The sequence below is a fragment of the Eleutherodactylus coqui genome, chromosome 7, assembly GCF_035609145.1.
Source record: "Eleutherodactylus coqui strain aEleCoq1 chromosome 7, aEleCoq1.hap1, whole genome shotgun sequence".
NCBI classification, from domain to species: Eukaryota; Metazoa; Chordata; class Amphibia; order Anura; family Eleutherodactylidae; genus Eleutherodactylus; species Eleutherodactylus coqui.
In genome coordinates, this window is record NC_089843.1 from 48,071,862 (window position 1) to 48,094,385 (window position 22,524).

General features: G+C 45.8%; 1 protein-coding gene across 1 annotated transcript; it reads left to right on the plus strand.

The window, feature by feature from the left end:
- The first annotated feature begins 5,698 nt into the window (after positions 1–5,698).
- On the plus strand, positions 5,699–22,168 carry LOC136573316 (fatty acid-binding protein, liver-like). Its single transcript, XM_066574609.1, has 4 exons — positions 5,699–5,765; positions 13,472–13,644; positions 14,311–14,400; positions 22,047–22,168. The coding sequence occupies exons 1-4, from the start codon at positions 5,699–5,701 to the stop codon at positions 22,095–22,097; spliced, it is 381 nt and encodes a 126-aa protein (XP_066430706.1). The 3' UTR covers positions 22,098–22,168.
- Positions 22,169–22,524: the final 356 nt, after the last annotated feature.

Below are 22,524 nucleotides of genomic sequence, written 5' to 3' on the forward strand. Positions count from 1 at the left end.
AAACTATACCAGACTCCTGTGTGTGGTGTCTCTTCTTACGGCCGGCAACGGGGCAAGTGGGGTGGGGCCGATTGGTGTTGCACTTAGAATTTTAACCCTCATAAACAGCTCTCCCTGCTGAGCTATCCATTGCTGGACCTTAGCCTAGTTCCGGTATCCCTGATGCAGTTTCCTGTCTTGGCTCTGCCCTTGGCTCTTGATTAAGCAAACTATAAAAGCCTGGCCCTGTCTCTGCTTCAGTGCAAGATTATTGTGCTCTGCCTGTAATCAAGCTCTGCTTCTACCTGCTCTTACAATTGCTGCTACCGTTACCAAACTCTGCTTATCTCCTGACTGCATTACCTGCCTGCTACTGCACTGATATCCACAGTTACCGACCCCTGGCTTTTCTTGACCATGCTGACTGCCTGGGTTACAAAGGGAGGCTTCAAACCCGCTCCAGATCGTTACTGTAATATACTGTATCTGAACATGAGTTTGCTTTCTCTAAATACCCCAACTCTCTTTAGACAACAATATTGAGTATTGAGAAGCCCTGGCCCTCGGGCACTCAATTCGGGGGTCAGCCATTACCAACAGCACTGTAAATTTCAAAGAGGCACAAAGGGAGGGTGAAAGGGAGAAATGTATTAAGAGAAAAGCACGTCAAGCCAACCCTTGTCGGGACCATCTTCTACTTGGAAACCAATATCCCCAATGAAAAAGAACCTGCGGATGAAGAATAGGTCTCTATAGTCATCTAAAAACCCATTGCAAAGTTCCCATACTTGGAAGACAATCAAGCTCGGCAACGAGTGATAGCCAATGATGAGTAACAGAATAAAAGTCTGGTTACCTGAAGCTACCACCAGGGGGAGTTTTACACTATGCCACTTGGTTCTGTTACATGTTCCCATCTGTATTGCAAGAAATAGCATCTACATGGAAACTGGACAGAACCATAGCCTTCTATTTTTGGTCTCCTGCTCAAATGGAAACCAAAACATTCTCCATCTTAGCAGGATTCTGGTCCTTTCCAGTATGTATGCCAGAAAGAGTGGAGGACTACCTGTGCCGGAATTCAGCAGTGTGAAACGTAATGTGAACAGGCCCTGGCATTGAAACCAATGGATTTACAAGTGACCCTCCAGATTTGGGACCAAATGTTGTCCCAGGACCAGAGAGGCCGTCATATTACCTGCTGTTGGAGGTCTTTCCTGATGCCTCTCTTATACATCAGTTTCAGGCTCTGTTTTCAGCTGTCAACATGGCCGACACAATCTTCTGACTACCTAATTTATACGGCGCATTGATAGTGTTAGACTATTAAACCTCTTTCTGATTGGCCAGCGTTGCTTACATGGCCAGTGCTGGCCAATCAGAGTGTGATGCACAGTGTGCATTAGGTAGTGAGAAAATTACAGTGGCAATCTTGGATGGCTGAAAACAAGATCCGAACCTGGCAGATTGTATGGACATCATCAAAGAAGAACAGCTGCAGGTAATATAGCCTCCCACCTGCAGTCACAGGACAGAATTTTGTCCCATGCCAACATGGGAGGGTCAATTTCCAAGGATTGTACAGGAATGCCACTAAATGTCTGTCATTAATGCAGCCTATGGAAACCTGTCCTAGGACAGGGTAATGCATTGGCACACTAGGGAAAGGAGACGATGGGCATGGGTGCTATAGGGCAGAGACTAATGCTACACTGTTCAGAGCTAGACTCAGCTATGCGTGTCCTCCTACTCCTGGCCAGCCAATTACCCCCACGGGTCTGTACTTTCATTCTCCTATCCATGGACATGGATTTAAGCCCTTAAGGACATGGCCTATTTTGGGCTTGAGGACGCAACGATTTTTGGCGGATTTTCATCTCTATTTTTTAAAAGTCATACCTTTTTTATTTTTCCGTCAACGTGGGGGGCCGCATAAGGGCTTGTTTTTTGTGTGGCGAACTGTCGTTTTTGATGGTGCCACTTTTGGGTACACAGACCATATTGTAAAACTTTTATTATCTTTTTTATGATAACAGGGAGAGAAAACGCATCAATTCTGCCATAGATTTTTTTTTTTACAGCGTTAATCATGCAGCATAAATGACACAATCCGTTTTTTTCTGCGGGACGGTTACAACGATACCAAAATTCTTACATTTTTTTAGGTTTTTCCACTTTTCTGCAATAAAACTCCATTTTTTGGAAATCTTTTTCTTTCTAAATCGCTGCATTCAAAGTTCTGTAACTTTTTTATTGTTCTATGTACGGAGCTATGTGGGGGCTTATTTTTTGCGAGACGAGCTGTAGTTTTTATTGGTACCATTTTGGGGTACATACAGATTTTTTGATCACTTTTATTGCGTATTTAGCGAGGCAAATCGCTAAAAATTAGCATTTTGCCTCAGTTTTTTAGCCTTTTTTTATGTGCGGAGTCAAAAGCATGTGCAACGTATTGCACGCATCATTACGGACGCGACAATACTAAATATGTGGGATTTTAAATTTTTTTTAACCTTTTTTATGCTAATATGACAAAAAGCACAAAAAAAGTTGTTGTTTTTTTGTTTTTTTTTACATTTTTCTTTTTTGTACATTTTTATAATTTTTTTACACTGTTTGTGTCCCTCTGGGGGACTTACTGCAAAGCACTTATGATCGTTGTGTTGCCCTGCCATGCCTTATCGCTTATACAGCGATCACAGGCTATGGCAATACAGGACGCTGGTATCTGGCGTCCTGTTGCCATAGTAACCAGCGCGCTCCCTCTGTGAACCCTTACCATGCCGCGATCTACATAGATCACAGCAGGGAACGAGTTAACAGCGGGAGGCCGGCTATGACTGACAGCCGGCTCCCGCTGCGGGTTAGGGCGAGATCACTTATGATCTCGGGCTATGCCCAGGGTGTAAGTTTACACCCTGTTGCGGGAAGTACCCCGCTCCCAGGACGTAAACTTACACCCTGTTGCGGGAAGGCGTTAATGCTGTTCGAGGATGTTATAAATCAACCTTCTTCTCCTACAATGGACTGTGACCTCCACCCGCCTCTCCTGACTTAACAAGTTGCATGCAGTTTTATTTTAACTTAGATCAGATTATAATATTAACCTTCTATAATCTCTGTGTGCCGAAAGTCAGAGGAGCGAACACGTCAGACGGTGGAGCAGCCGCTTATTACACTTTTATCTTTACAGCTTTAATTCTTTGTACGTGGCTGGTGAGTGGTACCTCAAATGTCTGAAAACTGCTATTAATCCTTGCAAACTTGTTTAAGCCAGGACAGTAATGTTTTTGTAATTTACCTATTTTGAAATACAAAAATGGCAACTTTACTATAAATACCTGGAAACTTAGTTTTATTTGTTGTTTCTTACCTAGATGCAAATTCTTCATTCCGACGAGCGTGTTGTGATGGATCCAATTTTACTAAAAACTGAAATCAGAAGTGAAATGAAATACAGCTTTCTGCTTACATCCATTTTTCAGAATGTGAAGGTGGTGTGATGGTGTGGACGTGGCTCGGTAGTTAGCACTGTTGCCTTGCAGTGCTGGGGTACTAGGCTCAAATCCCATATAGGACATCATCAACCTTGAAAAACTCCATACGGACATCACCTTTGATCAGATTTGAATCTACAACGGCAGCAGTGCTGACAACTGAGCCACCACTCTTTCCTTCCCTATCCTCCCTCTCCCACCTCCCCCCAGTGTGGGGAAGATGATGATGCTCTACTCCTTCTCCTTCTTCATCCTCTTCCTTTCCTCCTTCTCCAGAGAGGGAAGAGACAGAAGTTTGATGGCTCAGTGGCTAGCACTGTTGCCTTGTAACACTGGAGCTCTAGGTTCATGTCTGACTATGGACAACTTCTGTATGAATGTTGTATGTTCTCATTATGTTTATTCTTCTCTTTCTTCTCCTCTGCAGAAAGGAGAAGAAAAAAACATGCATGGTGGCTCAGTGGTTGACACTGCTGCTTGTAGTGCTGCAGTTACAGGTTTAAATCTGACCATTGGTGATATCTGTATGGTTTTTTTAAGGTTGATGTTACCTTGATGAGAGATGATCCTAGGAGCCCAGAATTGCAAGGAAATAAAAAAACAGATTGCTTTCTACTTCCATCTGCCTCCAAGTACAACGCAATTAAAAAGGATCTACCCAGTCAGCGCTTTTGATCCATGGTGACAAATGAACTGGAGGCAGAAAATACTGATCCGGACTGAAACTGAAGACTTGTTGGTTCAATACATTTCTATGGGCTAAACCTAAATTCATTACTGAAGACAACCTGGTTCCCCTCCATACCAATCCAGTTTTGTCATTCATGACACCACTGCAAACAGAGGCAACAGTGGTTGAGTGTCTAGGGCCGTACATGTAATGGGAGCCGTGAGACCAAATGTCCTCCAGCCAAGCACAGGGAAATATTTCCGACAGACACAGGGGTGTAACGATGGCGCCCCCGTCTCTGGATAATGAAACAGTTGGAGTTGTTTGTGGTTGTCGCATGATAAGACGATCCTCTCTACAGGTGGTCTGTCGAAGGCGTCCGGAGCCCGTTCGTCTTATGTGCGTGCCATCATGCATTCACTGGTCCCAACACCTCCTAACAATCTGGTGAGAACGGCCGGTGGGGGACAATTCATCTATACAACCATCCAGCTTCTCACATCCCAATAATGCGCCCCTCTCAGACTCTGGTAATGGGGTGAAATCTCTGCATTGTACAGGCATCTAGTGGTCAACAAGCTCTACACAAGCAGAAGAAGAGGTCACTACATACAAGGAGCCTCTGAGAGCCTTTAATATGCCAAGGGGGGAACCACTTTTAGGGCTTCAGGTGGCAAGACCGTCCATCTAATCATGCCACAACTCTCACCATTGGCATAACTGCCTGAAATGTAACGGCAGCAGAAAGACAACTCCTTCTAGGGGCTGGATTTTTTTTTTTTACAAAGATTGTATTTAGATAGTACAAACTTAGATTAGACAGTTTTAAAATGTGCCAGTTATCACAGTGATCTGCCGTATGACAGTGTAGTGTAACTCTATACCACCTATTAGTAGGCCCAATATATGCAATTTTTGGACACGATATTGCATTTAGGTCATGCCCCCTTTTTTGCAAGGCTATGCCCCAAATTTTCATTAATAAATCTGTCCTTCAACGTACAGAGAGGATATCCATGTTATAATAGTGCACTATGAACTTTCACTAAAACTCTCTGTACAGAAATAAAGTGTGGAGGAATTAAGTCAAAGAGAATAAGAAGGAGATGGGGGTAAAAAAAAGCAGTCCGTCCCTTTGTCCCACACGGTTAGGGTTGTGCTGGTGTTGACCACTCTTATCTACTAGGCCAAATATTAATCTTGGCTCTGGGCCTCCTTATCTCAAGATACACACTGAGTAAAAGTTGAGGTTCCTGCACCAAGAACATATCATGATGGAGTAAGTCTCTTAAATATCCACTCATTGTGGTAGATTCTTCTAGGATCTGCATTGTGGACTGGACGCTGCAGGGCTCTGGTCAGGGGGATGGAAGGATCCGATAAATACAAGGATCATGTCTGCTCCGGTAGGAGGCACACTGTTAATCTTTAACCAGCTATAAATCAAGGTATGCCATCTCACTGCTGATTACAAACGGTACTTATAGCCCTGGTCAAGCTGAAGAGCCTCTACGTTCTCATTACCTCTGGTTGAGGAACATCCAACCTAATAATGGCTTTCAATGGGACCTATGAGCTGCAATCCCAGGAAAACTTTGAACCTTTCATGAAAGCCATAGGTAAGTAAAATACTGTAATGTATAGAGGGGCATCCGATCAACGGGATCTGTAGTCTAAATGATTAAGAGTATTAAAAATGTTACTTTAACCCCTTAATGACGCGGCCCTTTTTTCCAATTTTCATTTTTTCCTCCCCACTTTTAAGAAAGTCATAGCCCTTTTATTTATCCCTCGACAAAAGCTGTTTGAGGGTTTATTTTTTGCGGGACGAGTTGTACTTTTCAATGGTGCTATTGGAGTGATATGGAAAAAAATGAAGTTCCGCCATCTTTGGGATGTGGAGGTTGTTTTTACAGTGTACACAATCTGCAGAACTATCAGGATAACTTTATTCTGTGGTCAGTGGGATTACAACAATTCCAAATTTATACCATTTAAATTTTTTGCTGTACTGCTATGAAAAAAATCGATATCTTCTGACAGCCATAACTGTTCTATTGTTCCATCAGCATATTTGTGTAGCCGCTGGGTTTTTGCAGGATGTCCTGTGGTTTCTATTGCTACTATTTTGGATTACATATGACTTATTGATTATTTTTTATTACAATATTTCTTGGAGACGGGGCGAGCAAAATAACGCAGTTCTGAGGTTGTGTTTTTTTTTATTTTAAGCTGATGTTCACCGTGTTCGGTTAATAATGCATTACTTTGATAGATTGGACTTTTTCTGACGCAGCAATAGTAAATATGTTTCGTGTGTTTTTGTTTTGATGTTTTAATTATTCATATAGGAAAACGAAATAAATAATAAAAACCTTTTTTTTTTTTTTTACAAATTTTTACATTTTTTTTTTAGTTCCCATGGGGACTTTCAACTTGCAATTGTTTGAACTCTCATTGTATTGCATTATACCGCATTCTAACAGGCAATCTATCAAGCAACGCCACAGGCATGGCTTGATAGGCAATAAGCCATGGCAGCCCTCGGGGCCTTGGAGAAAGTCCCAGGCTGCCATGGCAACCGAACGACACCTCGCAAACTCAACACAGAGGTGGGGGGAGCGTTCAGGACCATGGAATACCAATCGGGGCATTTAAATACTGCTGTCAGAACTGACAGTAACATTTAAAGTGTTAAAGGGCTAACAGCTGGCACCCGCATGCTCCATAAAGCCCCAAACCCCATGACGTAATTGTACGTCCTGTGGGGTTAAGGAGTTAAAGGGGTATGCCAATGATTCGAAGTGAAAGTTATAATGTTCATAAGGCGATAACGGGTAATTTTGCAATATAATGTTATAGCATGTTTTACAAAGCTGGAATATAATAGTTACGACCTGTAACATAGTAACACGGTAGGTTAGGCTGGATGAAGACAATGTCCATCTGGTTCAGCCTGCTTCAACCTCCTTGTTGATCCAGAGGAAGGCTAAAAGACTCCAAGAGGCAGAAGCCAATTAGCCCTATTGGGGAAAAAATTCCTTCCCCACTCCATAATGGCAGTCAGAATAATCCCTGGATCAACCTCTATAGCCGTGATGGCGAACCTATGACACACGTGTCAGCACTGATATGCGTAGCTATAGTCGCTGACACGCGGCCGCTCACCCTGTTAATGAATACCGGCCGGGGCCAGGGCTCCCCTGCTGGTATTCACTAACCAGCACTACTAGCAGCGCTTATCCCGGTGCACACTGTGATGTCAGTGTGCAGCCAGGATCCTCCTACCCCCGTCCCCCGACATCTCCTACCTGTTGGTTCCGCGAGAGCGTCCGGGGGAGGAGGCGTCCTGCAACACACTGACGTCACAGTGTGCGCCGGAGATCATTGCTGCTGGCGGCGCGCCAGGCACAGGAGGAGTGGAGCTTCCACAAGGTAAGTACGTGGGTCTCGTGGGGGGGCAGTCACCGCTGGCGGACCGCTGTAAGGGGGCAGTCACTGCTGGGGGGCCCTTGTAAGGGGGCAGATAACACTGGGGGGCCTCTGTTGGGGGCAGATAATGCTGAGGGGCCTCTGTGGGGGGGCAGATAACACTGGGGGCCTCTGTGGGGAGCAGATACTGCTGGGGGCCTCTGTGGGGGGCAGATACTGCTAAGGGCTGCTGTGGGGGGCAGATACTGCTGGGGGCCGCTGTGGGTGGCGCTGTCGCTGTTGGGGGGCCGCTGTGGGGGCGCTGTCACTGCTGGGGGCCACTGTGGGGGTCGCTTTCACTGCTGGGGGCTGCTGTGGGGGGGCGCTGACGCCGCCGGGGGCTCATCATTATTGAGATAAGTGAGGGGGAGGCTGGAAGAGGTGAGGGCCTGTGCTATGGGTGTTTTGGGTTTATTAAATACAGTTATATATTACAATCATACATATTTGTTATTTTAACTATAAATATCATGAATTTATGGATTTTTTCTCGAAGTGACACACCACCCGAGTTATGCTCGTTTTTGTTGCGAATTTTGACACACCGAGCTCAAAAGGTTGCCTATCACTGCTCTAATGGTTCCTACCTATGGAATAATACCTGCGGAATAAGTTGGCGCTATACAAATAAAGATTATTATTATTATTACCTAAATGTAAGACCCGGATCAACAACCCGCTGGTCACTTAATGTCTATATCTTGTAATATCCTTCCGCTCTAGAAAGACATCTAGTCCCCTCTTAAACTCCTCCATGGATTTTGCCATCACCACTTCCTCAGGCAGAGAGTTCCACAGTCTCACTGCTCTCACAGTAAAGAACCCTCTCCTATGTTGGCGATGAAACCAGCTTTCTTCTAGACATAGCGGATGCCCTCTCGTTACCATTGCAGCCCTGGGTATAAACAGATCATGGGAGAGATCCTTGTATTGTCCCCTAATGTGTTTATACATAGTTATTTGATCGCTCCTTAATAGAGATGAGCGAGCACCAAAATGCTCGGGTGCTTGTTACTCGAGTCGAACTTTCAGTGATGCTCGAGAGTTCGTTTCGAGTAACGAACCCCATTGAAGTCAATGGGCGACTCGAGCATTTTTGTATATCGCCGATGCTCGCTAAGGTTTTCATTTGTGAAAATCTGGGAAATTCAAGAAAGTGATGGGAACGACACAGAAACGGATAGGGCAGGCGAGGGGCTACATGTTGGGCTGCATCTCAAGTTCACAGGTCCGACTATTAAGCCACAATAGTGGCAAGAGTGAGCCCCCCCCCCCCCCCCCCCCACTGTCAGCATAAAGATCGTTCTCCTCTGCCACAGCTGTAACAGCTGTGGCAGAGAAGAATGATGTTAGCCCATTGAATTCAATGGAGCCGGCAATACAGCTGGCTCCATTGAAAGCAATGGGCTGCCGGCGATCGCGGGATGAATTGTCGGGAAGGGGTTAAATATATAAGCCCTTCCCTGCAATTCATCCAGAAATGTGTAAAAATAAAAAATATATATATACTCACCTGGTCCCGGCAGACGGAGTTCAGCGCGGCCAGCGGCAGTCCTCCTGAACTGCTCTGAACAGCTGTGAGTAGTATTCAGCAGCCGGGGATTTAAAATCCCCGCCTGCTGAATGAGCTGCCTCTAATTGGTCACAGCCTGACCAATCAGAGGCAGATTCCACTCACACACCCATTTATGAATTTATGAATGGGTGAGTGACTGCTGCCTCTCATCTGATTGGTCCCGCTGAGCCAATCAGAGGCAGCAGTCACACACACATTCATAAATTCATAAATGGGTGTGTGAGTGGAATCTGCCTCTGATTGGTCAGGCTGTGACCAATTAGAGGCAGCTCATTCAGCAGGCGGGGATTTTAAATCCCCGGCTGCTGAATACTACTCACAGCTGTTCAGAGCAGTTCAGGAGGACTTCCCCTGGCCGCGCTGAACTCCATCTGCCGGGACCAGGTGAGTATATATATATATTTTTTTTTTACACATTTCTGGATGAATTGCAGGGAAGGGCTTATATATTTAACCCCTTCCCGACAATTCATCCCGCGATCGCCGGCAGCCCATTGCTTTTAATGGAGCCGGCTGTATTGCCGGCTCCATTGAATTCAATGGGCTAACATCGTTCTGCCGGGACAAGGTAAGTATATATATATTTTTTTTTTACACATTTCTGGATGAATTGCAGGGAAGGGCTTATATATTTAAGCCCTTCCCGACAATTCATCCCGCGCTCGCCGGCAGGCCATTGCTTTCAATGGAGCCGGCTGTATTGCCGGCTCCATTGAATTAAATGGTCAGTGCTTGTTTAATCGAGACGAGTACCGCATGGTGTTCATCTCGAGCACCCTAATACTCGAACGAGCATCAAGCTCGGACAAGTATGCTCGCTCATCTCTACTCCTTAACGATCTTTTTTCCAGGGTGAATAATCCCAGTTTGGATAGCCTCTCTGGGTATTCCAGTCCCTTCATTCCATTTATTAATTTAGTTGCCCTTCTTTGAACCCCCTCAAGCACTGCAACATCTTTCCTGAGCACCGGGTGTCCAGAACTGTACACAGTATTCCATGTGGGGCCTGACAAGTGCCTTACATAGTGGAAGAATAATGTTCTCGTCCCTCGCCCCTATACCTCTTTTAATGCACCCCAATACCTTACTAGCTTTTGCAGCAGCTGACTGGCATTAGTTGCTCCAGTTAAATCTACAATTCACTAGTACACCCAGGTCTTTTTCCATCTCACTTTTCCCTCGCTGTACCCCATTTAGTGTATATTGGTGACATCCGTTTCTCCTGCCCATGTGCATAACCTTACATTTATCAACATCGAACTTCATTTGCCATTTTTCTACCCAAGCCCCCAGTTTATCTAGGTCCGTTTGTAGCCGTACCTTGTCCTCTATTGCATTAATTATCATGCATAACTTTGTATCATCTGCAAATATTGATATTTTGCTCTGCAGCCCCTCTATCAGGTCGTTGATAAATATAGTGAACAGAATGGGGCCTAGGACTGAACCCTGTGGCACCCCGCTAGCAATGGTGGCCCTATCAGAGTATGAACCATTTATTACCACCCTCTGCTTTCTATCTCTGAGCCAATTCTTTACCCAGTTACACACATTTTCACCCAATCCGAGCTGTCTCATTGTATATATCAACCTATTATGCGGTACTGCGTCAAATGTCTAAGAGAAGTCCAGATATACGAGATCAATAGACTCTCCCAGGTCCAGCCTAGAGCTTACTTCATTGTAGAAGCTGATCAGATTGGTCTGACATGATCGACCCCTCATGAACCCATGCTGGTGAGGAGTTATTTCGTTGTTCTCCTTGAGGTATTCTAGGATGGTATCTCCCAGAAACCCCTGGAATATTTTTCCAGTTATTGAAGTGAGACCCACCGTCCTGTAATTTCCAGGCTCTCTTTTGGACTCCCTTGTATATTGGAACCACATTGGCAATGCGCCAATCCAATGATACAACCCCGGTCTTGATAGTATTCATAAATATTCACTTAGTTCCCTTAGGACCCTTGGTTGTATTCCATCTGTAGGCTCCAATGTTACTGGTCGGGCATGCTCAGTGCCTTCACATTCTGTAATGATGACACAGTTTATACAGTTGTAAATATGCACTTATCAGTAACTGGCAATGGGGCATTGTGGGAGATGTAGTTTTAAATAATTTGGAAACCTGGAGCTAACTGGAAAGCTGCGGTGGCACAGGTTGGTAAAATTCAGTTTGATGATTTAGATGGACGTTTGGACTAATAGCAATAAGTGGGAACATTAGGGAAATTTTGAAAACTTTGCCCAGTCTCCAGAATATCCCTTTAACATCTCCTGGTGACTGTCTTAATAGAGTTGCTGTAGAAAATTCTTGCATTTGGATTTTCAAGAAACTCAGTGATGTATTTGTTATAATTATCACAACTTCTTTGATTGCAATCATCCACATTTTTGCTGCTCTTAAGCTGCATATACAGTTTGGATACACCGCTGAGTCACTTTGTTATGACCACATTCTACTTGTGATGTCTGTAGTGCATTGCCCATGAAGGATGTGACATATCTCACATATCTCTCACTGTTGTCATGGGTAAAGGGTGGCAGTATTTCTCAAAGAGTACAGTTTGTGAACTGTTTGCATGTCGATATGGTGAAAGTTTATAGTGGCTGGACAAACGACAGCAATGCGAACAACTAACGTGGAAACTGTGGAGCACCACATGCTGTTGATGTGAGAGGTGAGCATTGGCTACAAAGGTGCACAAGGGCCGACCGTTGCACTACAGTGGAGCAGCTTACCATGAAAAGAACCGGGGGACTACCAGACATGTCTGAAACAATGGTTCAACAAACCCTATTGAATATTGGGCTCCAAAGTAGATGAATGGTCACTGCACCTACGCAGAATTTGCATGGCAGTATCAGAATTGGACCACTGCTGACTTGCAAAGGGTTGTCTTCTCCAATGAGTCATGTTTTCTGCTTTGTTAAATAGACGGAGATTAGCGTGTCAGGCGAGAAACATCAGAGAACAAATACTCTGCAGCCATTGCTGGAAGAACCCAAGCTGGTGGCAGTTGCGTTATGGTCTGGGGTATTCTCTGGGCCTGCTCATCCATGTGGAGGATACTCTGCACTAATTTGGTTATAAATCCATCCTTGCAGATCACGTACACCAATACATGCTGTTTGCCTTCTCTGGGGCAGATGGGATCTTCCAGCAAGACAATTCGACATGTCACATGGCTAGAAATGTCCGACAGTGGCTGCAAGAGCATGATCAAGACTTCCAAGTCCCTGAATTCCCCCAGACTTGAACCCGATTGAGCATCTGTGGAACAACCTTGATCGTCCTGTTTGCTTTATGTATCCTTCCCACACACCCTCCACCGACGGTGGGATGCAGTCGGAATGGCACCAGATACCAGAAACAACCTACCAGCACCTTATTGAGTCACTCCAAGCCCGTCTAGCTACTGCACGTATGGCACACAAAGGTTACTCTGGATATTAGCTGATGGTCATAATAAAGTGACTTGACTCTGTAGCTGTCAGTGAAAACAACTATTTTTCCCATCTCCAGCATTAACTTGCAAGCTCCACTAGATCGAACAATCATGTCTTTAGGAACTCAGGATCCGGGCATGTTGAAATCCAACACGCCTGATCCTTTTTTCCTCCAACCTTTGCCATCAGGAGACATCCCTCCCATATACATTGCATAGTCAGCCGGTCCTGCCAAAATCAACGGATTCAGTCAACTTTGATGTAATGTGTATAGGCAACTTTATCCTCATTTTTATCAACTGTTCCAAGAATTATTATCACTGTACCTTCTTACAATATCCATAATATCTCCAAGATCAGATATCTTCAGTCTTCATGTACTGAATTCAGTTTCAGTTGGCCAATGTTTTGCTTGATTTGGTGCGCTTTTATTAATATTCACAGCATAATCAAATCTTCACCACCACAAGTTCCAAGGTATTGATACTTGCACTAGCTTTTACATCCATAGGGAACCAAATAATCCACCATAGCTTGAAAATGTCTGATCTTGACATTGCGTTTCTGAGCACCCAAACATTTATTGTATCGGTTTCCCGGTTTACTATTTATAAACCTTTTTAGTTTTTGTTGAGAACTTACAATGTTATGGACCCATTTGGTCCTTTCTCGCTGGTGCTAAAGGGACAGCACAACTGCAAAAACAATCGTCCATTAATCGTACTTAGTATCCATGTCTCCAAGAGTCCTGCATTCCTACTTAAAATTTTTGTAGGCAGAACATCCAGTCTTATCTAGATAAGGTTTTTTCAATCTATCTGTTTCTTCTAGGTCTTCCTGATGACTTGATCCAGAAAGGAAAAGATATCAAGAGCGTAACTGAGATTGTACAGAACGACAATCACTTTGTGGTCAAGGTGACTACAGGATCTAGGGTCCAAAGTAATGAGTTCACTATTGGAAAGGAGACCGAAATTGAAAATTTGACTAATGAAAAAATTAAGGTAAGTCTGTCATCCTTTTAATCAACCTGATAATGGACAGTCTACATAAACAGCTAAGGGTGCTTTAACATGGGACAATCTGTCCAGTGTAAAAGGACGCTAATTCTTACACCATGTTCCTTCAACTTTGTATCTTATGTCTCAACCCTAAACATGACATTGATTGTTTATACTTTTATTGATAATTATATCCATATTATCTCACATCATCTTTACTCTTCTGTCCCTTTTCTGTTGCCTGTACACATTACATAGAAGGTAGATAGCTTATAGACAACCAGTTGTACTTTGCTTTTGACATAGTTCTTAGAAGAATGGCTGTCCAGAAGGAAGGTCTCCAGAAACTAGATGCCAGAAAATGTTCTTCTTTCTCCCATCCTACTTAGTGCTACCTTTATCTGTTTCTTTTCCATTGTCTCTCCGGGTAATACCTGCTCATTGAGCAACTGTCATTTATGATACCATAACTACCTTCTATAGGAACAGTAATCACATAGGCCCTCTGGTAGTACCTTATCTCCTGCTGTAACATCAGCTGATAGGGTAGACCAATTATATTACCTGGCAGACCATCACAAGCCCATCTGTTACATATTTGAAATCCATAAAGAAATGTATGTATCAGATTATTCTCTGATATAACTTTAACTGTCTTTTTTTTTCTAGGCTACTGTTAATTTGGTGGATGGAAAATTAGTCGTAAAACTTAAAGAAGTCACTTCTGTCACTGAGCTTTCAGGAGATCTTCTTATCAGTGTAAGATTACTGTAATGGGTTAAGAATAAAGATGAGCGAACGTACTTGTCCGAGCTTGATATTCGTGCGAATATTAGGGTGTTCGGGATGCTCGTTACTCGTAACGAGTACCATGCAGTGTTCCGGTTACTTTCAGTTTCCTCTCTGAAACGTTAGCGCGCTTTTCTGGCCAATTGAAAGACAGGGAAGGCATTACAACTTCCCCCTGTGACGTTCAAGCCCTATACCACCCCCCTGCTGTGAGTGGCTGGGGCGATCAGATGTCACCCGAGTATAAAAGTCGGCCCCTCCCGCGGCTCGCCACACATGCCTTGTGAGTTAGCTGAGGGACAGTGGTATCGTGCTGGAGCTGCTGTAGGGAGAGCGTTAGGAGTCAGTGTAGGCTTCAAGAACCCCAACGGTCCTTCTCAGGGCCACATCTAATAGTGTGCAGTACTGTGTTAGCACTGTATTTTTTTTTTTTTTTTCAAAATTGGATCTGCAGAGCATTGCGCCCTGCAATAGGGACAGAAGTGGTGGTTAGGCAGGGAGAGTGTTAGCAGTGAGTGTAGGCTTCAAGAACCCCAACGGTCCTTTCTAGGGCCACATCTATCCGTGTGCAGTACTGTCCAGGCTGCTGTTAGCAGTGTTGCATTTTTTTTTTTTTTTCTCAAAACCGGCTGTGCAGACCATTGCACCCGGCATTAATACTACAGGGATAGAATTGTGTAGGCAGGGCCAGAAGACATACATTATTCATTGAATAGACGCAGTGTGGCTTGTCCTTTGAAAAACAAGGGGAAAAATTGTATTTCGCCTGCCTCTGACAGTCCTCAGGGCTCTGGGTACGTGTGTGCTGCGTGCAGAACGTTAAAAAAAATCAGACGCAGCCAGCCACGTTTTACTACAGGCTTGCGCCAATTTTTTTCCTGCATGGGAAATCCCTGATCTGCTGGAGCCAATAACTTTGCATCACTGCAGATCTCTGACACATTTGCAGGGCCACAACACAGTTATTAAACTTAGTAGTATTCATTGAATAGACGCAGTGTGGCTTGTCCTTTGAAAAACAAGGGAAAAAATTGTATTTCGCCTGCCTCTGACAGTCCTCAGGGCACTGGGTACGTGTGTGCTGCGTGCAGAACGTTAAAAAAAATCAGACGCAGCTAGCTACGTTTTACTGCAGGCTTGCGCCAATTTTTTTCCTGGATGGGAAATCCCTGATCTGCTGGAGCCAATAACTTTGCATCACTGCAGTTCTCTGACACATTTGCAGGGCCACAACACAGTTATTAAACTTAGTAGTATTCATTGAATACACGCAGTGTGGCTTGTCTTTTGAAAAACAAGGGAAAAAATTGTATTTTGGCTGCAGGCTTGCGCCACTTTCTTTCCTGCCTGGGAAATCAAATCACTGGTAATACACCATGCTGAGGGGTAGGGGTAGGCCTATAGGACGTGGACGCGGGCGAGGACGCGGAGGCCCAAGTCAGGGTGTGGGCACAGGCCGAGCCAGTGTGGTGGCCAGGGGTAGAGGCAGGGCCAGACCGAATAATCCACCAACTGTTTCCCAAAGCGCCCCCTCGCGCCATGCCACCCTGCACAGGTCAAGGTGCTCTACGGTGTGGCAGTTTTTCACAGAGACGCCTGACGACCGACGAACAGTGGTGTGCAACCTTTGTCGCGCCAAGATCAGCTGGGGAGGCACCACCAACAGCATGCGCAGGCATATGATGGCCAAGCACCCCACAAGGTGGGACGATGCCCGTTCACCGCCTCCGGTTTGCACCACTGCCTCTCCCCCTGTGCCCCAACCTGCCACTGAGATCCAACCCCCCTCTGAGGACACAGGCACTACCGTCTCCTGGCCTGCACCCACACCCTCACCTCCGCTGTCCTCGGCCCCATCCAGCAATGTCTCTCAGCGTAGCGCCACAGTTTGAGCGCAAGCGCAAGTACGACGCCACGCACCCGCACGCTCAAGCGTTAAACGTGCACATTGCAAAATTGATCAGCCTAGAGATGCTGCCGTATAGGCTTGTGGAAACGGAGGCTTTCAAAAGCATGATGGCGGCGGCGGCCCCGCGCTACTCAGTTCCCAGTCGCCACTACTTTTCCCGATGTGCCGTCCCAGGCCTGCACGACCACGTCTCCCGCAACATTGTACACGCCCTCACCAACGCGGTTACTGCCAAGGTCCACTTAACAACAGACACGTGGACAAGCACAGGCGGGCAGGGCCACTATATCTCCCTGACGGCACATTGGGTGAATTTAGTGGAGGCTGGGACAGAGTCAGAGCCTGGGACCGCTCACGTCCTACCCACCCCCAGAATTGCAGGCCACAGCTCGGTGGTGGTATCTGCGGCGGTGTATGCTTCCTCCACTAAAGCACCTTCCTCCTCCTCCTCCAACGCAACCTCTGTCTCGCAATCAAGATGTGTCAGCAGCACGTTGCCAGCAGTCGGTGTAACGCGGCGTGGCAGCACAGCGGTGGGCAAGCGTCAGCAGGCCGTGCTGAAACTACTCAGCTTAGGAGAGAAGAGGCACACGGCCCACGAACTGCTGCAGGCTCTGACAGAGCAGACCGACCGCTGGCTTGCGCCGCTGAGCCTCCAACCGGGCATGGTTGTGTGTGACAACGGCCGTAAGCTGGTGGCGGCTCTGCAGCTCGGCAGCCTCACGCACGTGCCATGCCTGGCCCATGTGTTTAATTTGGTGGTTCAGCGCTTTCTGAAAAGCTACCCCCACTTGTCATACCTGCTCGGAAAGGTGCGCCAGCTCTGCGCACATTTCCGCAAATCCCACACGCACGCTGCCACCCTGCGGACACTGCAACATCGGTTTAATCTGCCAGTGCACCGACTGCTGTGCGATGTGCCCACACAGTGGAACTCTACGCTCCACATGTTGGCCAGACTCTATGAGCAGCGTAGAGCTATAGTGGAATACCAACTCCAACTTGCGCGGCGCAGTGTGAGTCAGCCTCCTCAATTATTTACAGAAGAGTGGCCCTGGTTGGCAGCCATCTGCCAGGTCCTTGGAAAATTTGAGGAATCTACCCAGGTGGTGAGCGGCGATGCTGCAATCATTAGCGTCACCATTCCTCTGCTATGCATCTTGAGAAGTTCCCTGCAAAGCATAAAGGCAGACGCTTTGCGCTCGGAAACAGAGCCGGGGGAAGACAGTATGTCGCTGGATAGTCAGAGCACCCTCCTGTCTATATCTCAGCGCGTTCAGGAGGAGGAGGAGCATGAGGAGGATGAGGAGGAGGGGGAAGAGACAGCTTGGCCCACTGCTGATGGTACCCATGCTGCTTGCCTGTCATCCTTTCAGCGTGTATGCGCTGAGGAGGAGGAAGAGGAGGAGGAGGAGGATCCTGAAAGTGATCTTCCTAGTGAAGACAGCCATGTGTTGCGTACAGGTACCCTGGCACACATGGCTGACTTCATGTTAGGATGCCTTTCTCGTGACCCTCGCGTTACACGCATTCTGGCCACTACGGATTACTACGTGTACACACTGCTCGACCCACGGTATAAGGAGAGCCTTTGCACTCTCATTCCTGAAGAGGAAAGGGGTTCGAGAATGATGCAATACCACAGGGCGCTGGTGGACAAACTGATGGTAAACTTCCCATCCGACAGCGCTAGTGGCAGAAGGCGCAGTTCCGAGGGCCAGGTAGCAGGGGAGGCGCAGAGATCATGCAGCATGTACAGCGCAGGCAGGGGAACATTCTCCAAGGCCTTTGCCAGCTTTATGGCTCCCCAGCAAGACTGTGTCACCGCTCCCCAGTCACGGCTGAGTCGGCGGGAGCACTGTAAAAGGATGGTGAGGGAGTACGTAGCCGATCGCACGACCGTCCTCGGTGACGCCTCTGCCCCCTACAACTACTGGGTGTCGAAGCTGGACACGTGGCCTGAACTCGCGCTGTATGCCCTGGAGGTGCTTGCTTGTCCTGCGGCTAGCGTCTTGTCAGAGAGTGTGTTTAGTGTGGCTGGGGGAATCATCACGGATAAGCGTACCCACCTGTCAACCGACAGTGCCGACAGGCTTACACTCATCAAGATGAACAAAGCCTGGATTTCCCCAGACTTCTCTTCTGCACCAGCGGACAGCAGCGATACGTAAGCAATACGTATTATGCACCCGCAGATGGAAGCATCGTTCTCTCTCACCATCCAAAACGGGGACATTTCTGCTTCATCAATCTGTGTATAATATTCCTCCTCCTCCTCCTCCTGCTCCTCCTCCTGAAACCTCACGTAATCACGCCGAACGGGCAATTTTTCTTAGGGCCACAAGGCTCACTCATATAATTTTTCTAAACAATTTTTATACGTTTCAATGCTCTTAAAAGCGTTGAAACTTTAACTTGAACCAATTTTTCGTTAAACTGGGCTGCCTCCAGGCCTAGTTACCACTTAAGCCACATTAACCAAAGCGATTAATAGGTTTCACCTGCCCTCTTGGTTGGGCATGGGCAATTTTTCTGAGGTACATTAGTACTGTTGGTACACCAATTTTTGTGGGCCCTCGCCTACAGTGTAATCCAATTAATTTTTTGCCCACCTGCATTACAGCTGACGTTACATCAGCTGTGTTGGGCAATGCAATGGGATATTTCTGTGTATCGCCGGTGGGTTCCAGGGAGCCACCCATGCCGTGGGTCCACAGGGAATTATAAATGCATCTGTTTCCACTTGTAAAGAACCCCAGTCTGACTGGGGCATGCAGTGTGGGCCGAAGCCCACCTGCATTAAGCACGACATTACTACCTCAGCTGTGTTGGGCAATGCAATGGGATATTTTTGTGTATCGCCGGTGGGTTCCAGGGAGCCACCCATGCTGTCGGTCCACAGGGACTTCACAATAGGGAGTTGTACCTGCCTGTGTCTATGAATTAAAAAGCCCGGTCTGACTGGGGCATGCAGAGACACCTTGACAGAATGAATAGTGTGTGGCACATAGGTTCCCCATTGCTATGCCCACGTGTGCAGCTCCTGATGGCGGTGGCACAGGATTCTATTTCTCATTGCTTCTGTACAGCATTGTGGGCTATCGCCCCGCCCCTTTAAAAGAGGGTCGCTGCCTAGCCGTGCCAACCCTCTGCAGTGTGTGCCTGCGGTTCCTCCTCATGGCAGACTCACTTCTAAATAGACATGAGGGTGGTGTGGCATGAGGGCAGCTGAAGGCTGTGCAGGGACACTTTGGTGTGTGCTGTGGGGGGGAGGGGGGGCGGTTGGGCAGCTTGTAACCCTGGAGAAGTGGCAGTGGAGTGTCATGCAGGCAGTGATTGTGCTTTGTTGGAGGTAGTGTGGTGCTTAGCAAAGGTATGCCATGCTAATGAGGGCTTTTCAGAAGTAAAAGTTTTTGGGAGGGGGGGGGGCCCACTCTTGCCGCTATTGTGGCTTAATAGTGGGACCTGTGAACTTGAGATGCAGCCCAACATGTAGCCCCTCGCCTGCCCTATCCGTTGCTGTGTCGTTCCCATCACTTTCTTGAATTGCCCAGATTTTCACACAAGGAAACCTTAGCGAGCATCGGCGAAATACAAAAATGCTCGGGTCGCCCATTGACTTCAATGGGGTTCGTTACTCGAAACGAACCCTCGAGCATTGCGAAAAGTTCGTCCCGAGTAACGAGCACCCGAGCATTTTGGTGCTCGCTCATCTCTAGTTAAGAATAATAGCAATAATCTCTAAATAGCGCAAACAAATTCTGCATTGGTCAGGAGGAGTAAAGATCCACCTTGGGGAGAGCACCTAGTATAGAAGTCTATGACGAGGGAGGGGGGAAGGAAGCTACTGAAGGAAGAAGACTCACACAAATGTACCTGCTACAGCTAATTATGAGTTTTGTTTTTTTTACTGTGTCACACCTACTGATTGCTAGTGGTCCAAGTGCTGAGACCCCGCCAATTACTAAAATGTAGCAGGTGAAGTGCTCACCCGAGTGCTATCATTGCTTGCTAGCTGAAAATGCGCCTATAGACATTCTATTGAGTCTGTCTTCCGCTAGCGAGCATTGGCAGTGCTTGAATTAGTCTTTCAGCTGCTTTATTCTAGTGATTGGTGGGAGCTTCCACTGTCCAGGTGTCATGGTAGCCTGGGGCCTTCCGAAGGTCCCCAGGGTTGCCATGATCATTTCCCTATTAAAATGTGGCATGTCTTTAATAGGCAACCTATTAAAATACAGCATAATGCAATACCATAGTACTGCGTTATATTGTATAAGCGATCAAACAATCACAAGTTCAGCTCCCATTAAGGTACTAATAAAGTTAGTTATTAGAAAAATCAAACATATTGAAAGTTTTAAAAAATTCATCTCCCAGTCATTGCATCACAAAAATAACAAAAAAACTAAAGCTTGCTATCACTTTATCCATAGAGGTCAACATTAGTATAATATCATATTATTAATCCTGTCAAAGGAAAAAAAGTTTAATGGCAGAATTGTGCTTTGTTGGTCACTCTGTCTCTATAAAAAATTTAATAAAAAGTGATCAAAAAGTTGTATGTTCCCTAAAATGAGACCAATACAATCTAGAGGTCACCATGCAAAAACAAGCACTCCCACAGCCCTGTCCATGGAAAGTAAAAGCGTTATAACGGGTCACAATTAGAGATGAGTGAGCACCAAAATGCTCGGGTCCTCGTTATTTGAGTCGAGCTTTTCGTAAAATTCAAGAGCTCTTTTCGAGTAACGAACCTCATTGACTTTAATGGGAGACTCGAGCTTTTTTGTATAGGACTAGCCGGTTGCCCGGCTTTTTTTCTTCTTCCTGCGTTCGTTCTCTCTCCTCCGCCAAACTAGCCATCCACAAACTACCGTTGATGTGCGCAACGTCGCAGCGGGGAGGGGTGAAATATGACACGTTAGCGGCGGGGAGGGGCCAAAACTGGGCGGGGTCGAGCATGGTGTGATGCTCACTAGAGTAGCGAGCACCATCGAGTATGCTAATACTCGAACGAGCATCAAGCTCGGCAGGGTCCGTTCGCTCAACTCTAGTCACAATATGGGTATCTAATGTTTTGTAAAGTATTACTATATAAAACATACATAACGTTGGTATGACTGTAATCTTACTGACCCTCACAGTAAAAACATTTCATTTTAATTGTATCATGAACACTGTAAAATGACCCCCCCCCCCCCCCCCCCCCCCACATGGTGCATTTGTTTTTTTTTTCATGCTTGGCACCACTTACAAATATTTAATACTCTTCCAATACAATAAATGGTACCGTTGAAAAATACAACTCGCTTTGCAAAAACAAGCCCCCATGTAGATATGTTGCCCTAATAATAAAAAAAAAAGAACTGCAGAATCTGCCCTGGAAATAGAAGCATCAATGACCCCCAAATGGTGCATTTGTTTTTTTTTCTCCCATTTGCCAGCACTTTGAAATATTTAATACTCTTCCAATATATTATATGGTACATTAACTGGCACCATTGAAAAATACAACTCATTCTGCAAAAAAACAAGCCCTCATGTAGATATGTCACCCGAATAATTAAAAAAAAATTGCTGAATTTGTCCTGGAAACAGAAGCATCAATGATCATGAAAGGGTTAAACTGTGAAAAGTTGTTCAAACGTGACGTTTTCCTTGAAATTTCACCCTGAGCTTCAGTCTTGGCCTGTTTTATATTTTTCAGGTTTTGACTCTGAATGACATTGTCTACAAGAGAATCAGTAAGAGAAAGTGAAAGAAATAACAACGGCTTATTAGAAGGATGTGTGACGTTCTAGGGCACTAAAATAAAGAAATATTGAATTCTGGAGCTGTTATTATTAATGCTGTCGTAAAGGACCAATTTACTGAATGATGTATTGCTTCAGGGGTGTACGTATGACTTTGTCGAGGAGGGGGGGGGGGCAGCGGTGATAGTTAGGCATATATAGGGAACATACATTTACAAGTTTGACTGACACAATTAGTGGCCTCATTGTAAATAGTGTTATCTCACAGTATATTTAGATTGTACTGCCATACAGTACACATAAGTAGTACTGACATATTATACACCTAATTAAAATATTAGCTGATTTATTTATTAATATATATCTTTACATGGGTTTGTTCACTACATACACATTTGTACAGTAAAGGGCCTGCTCACAGTTTGTTTTACA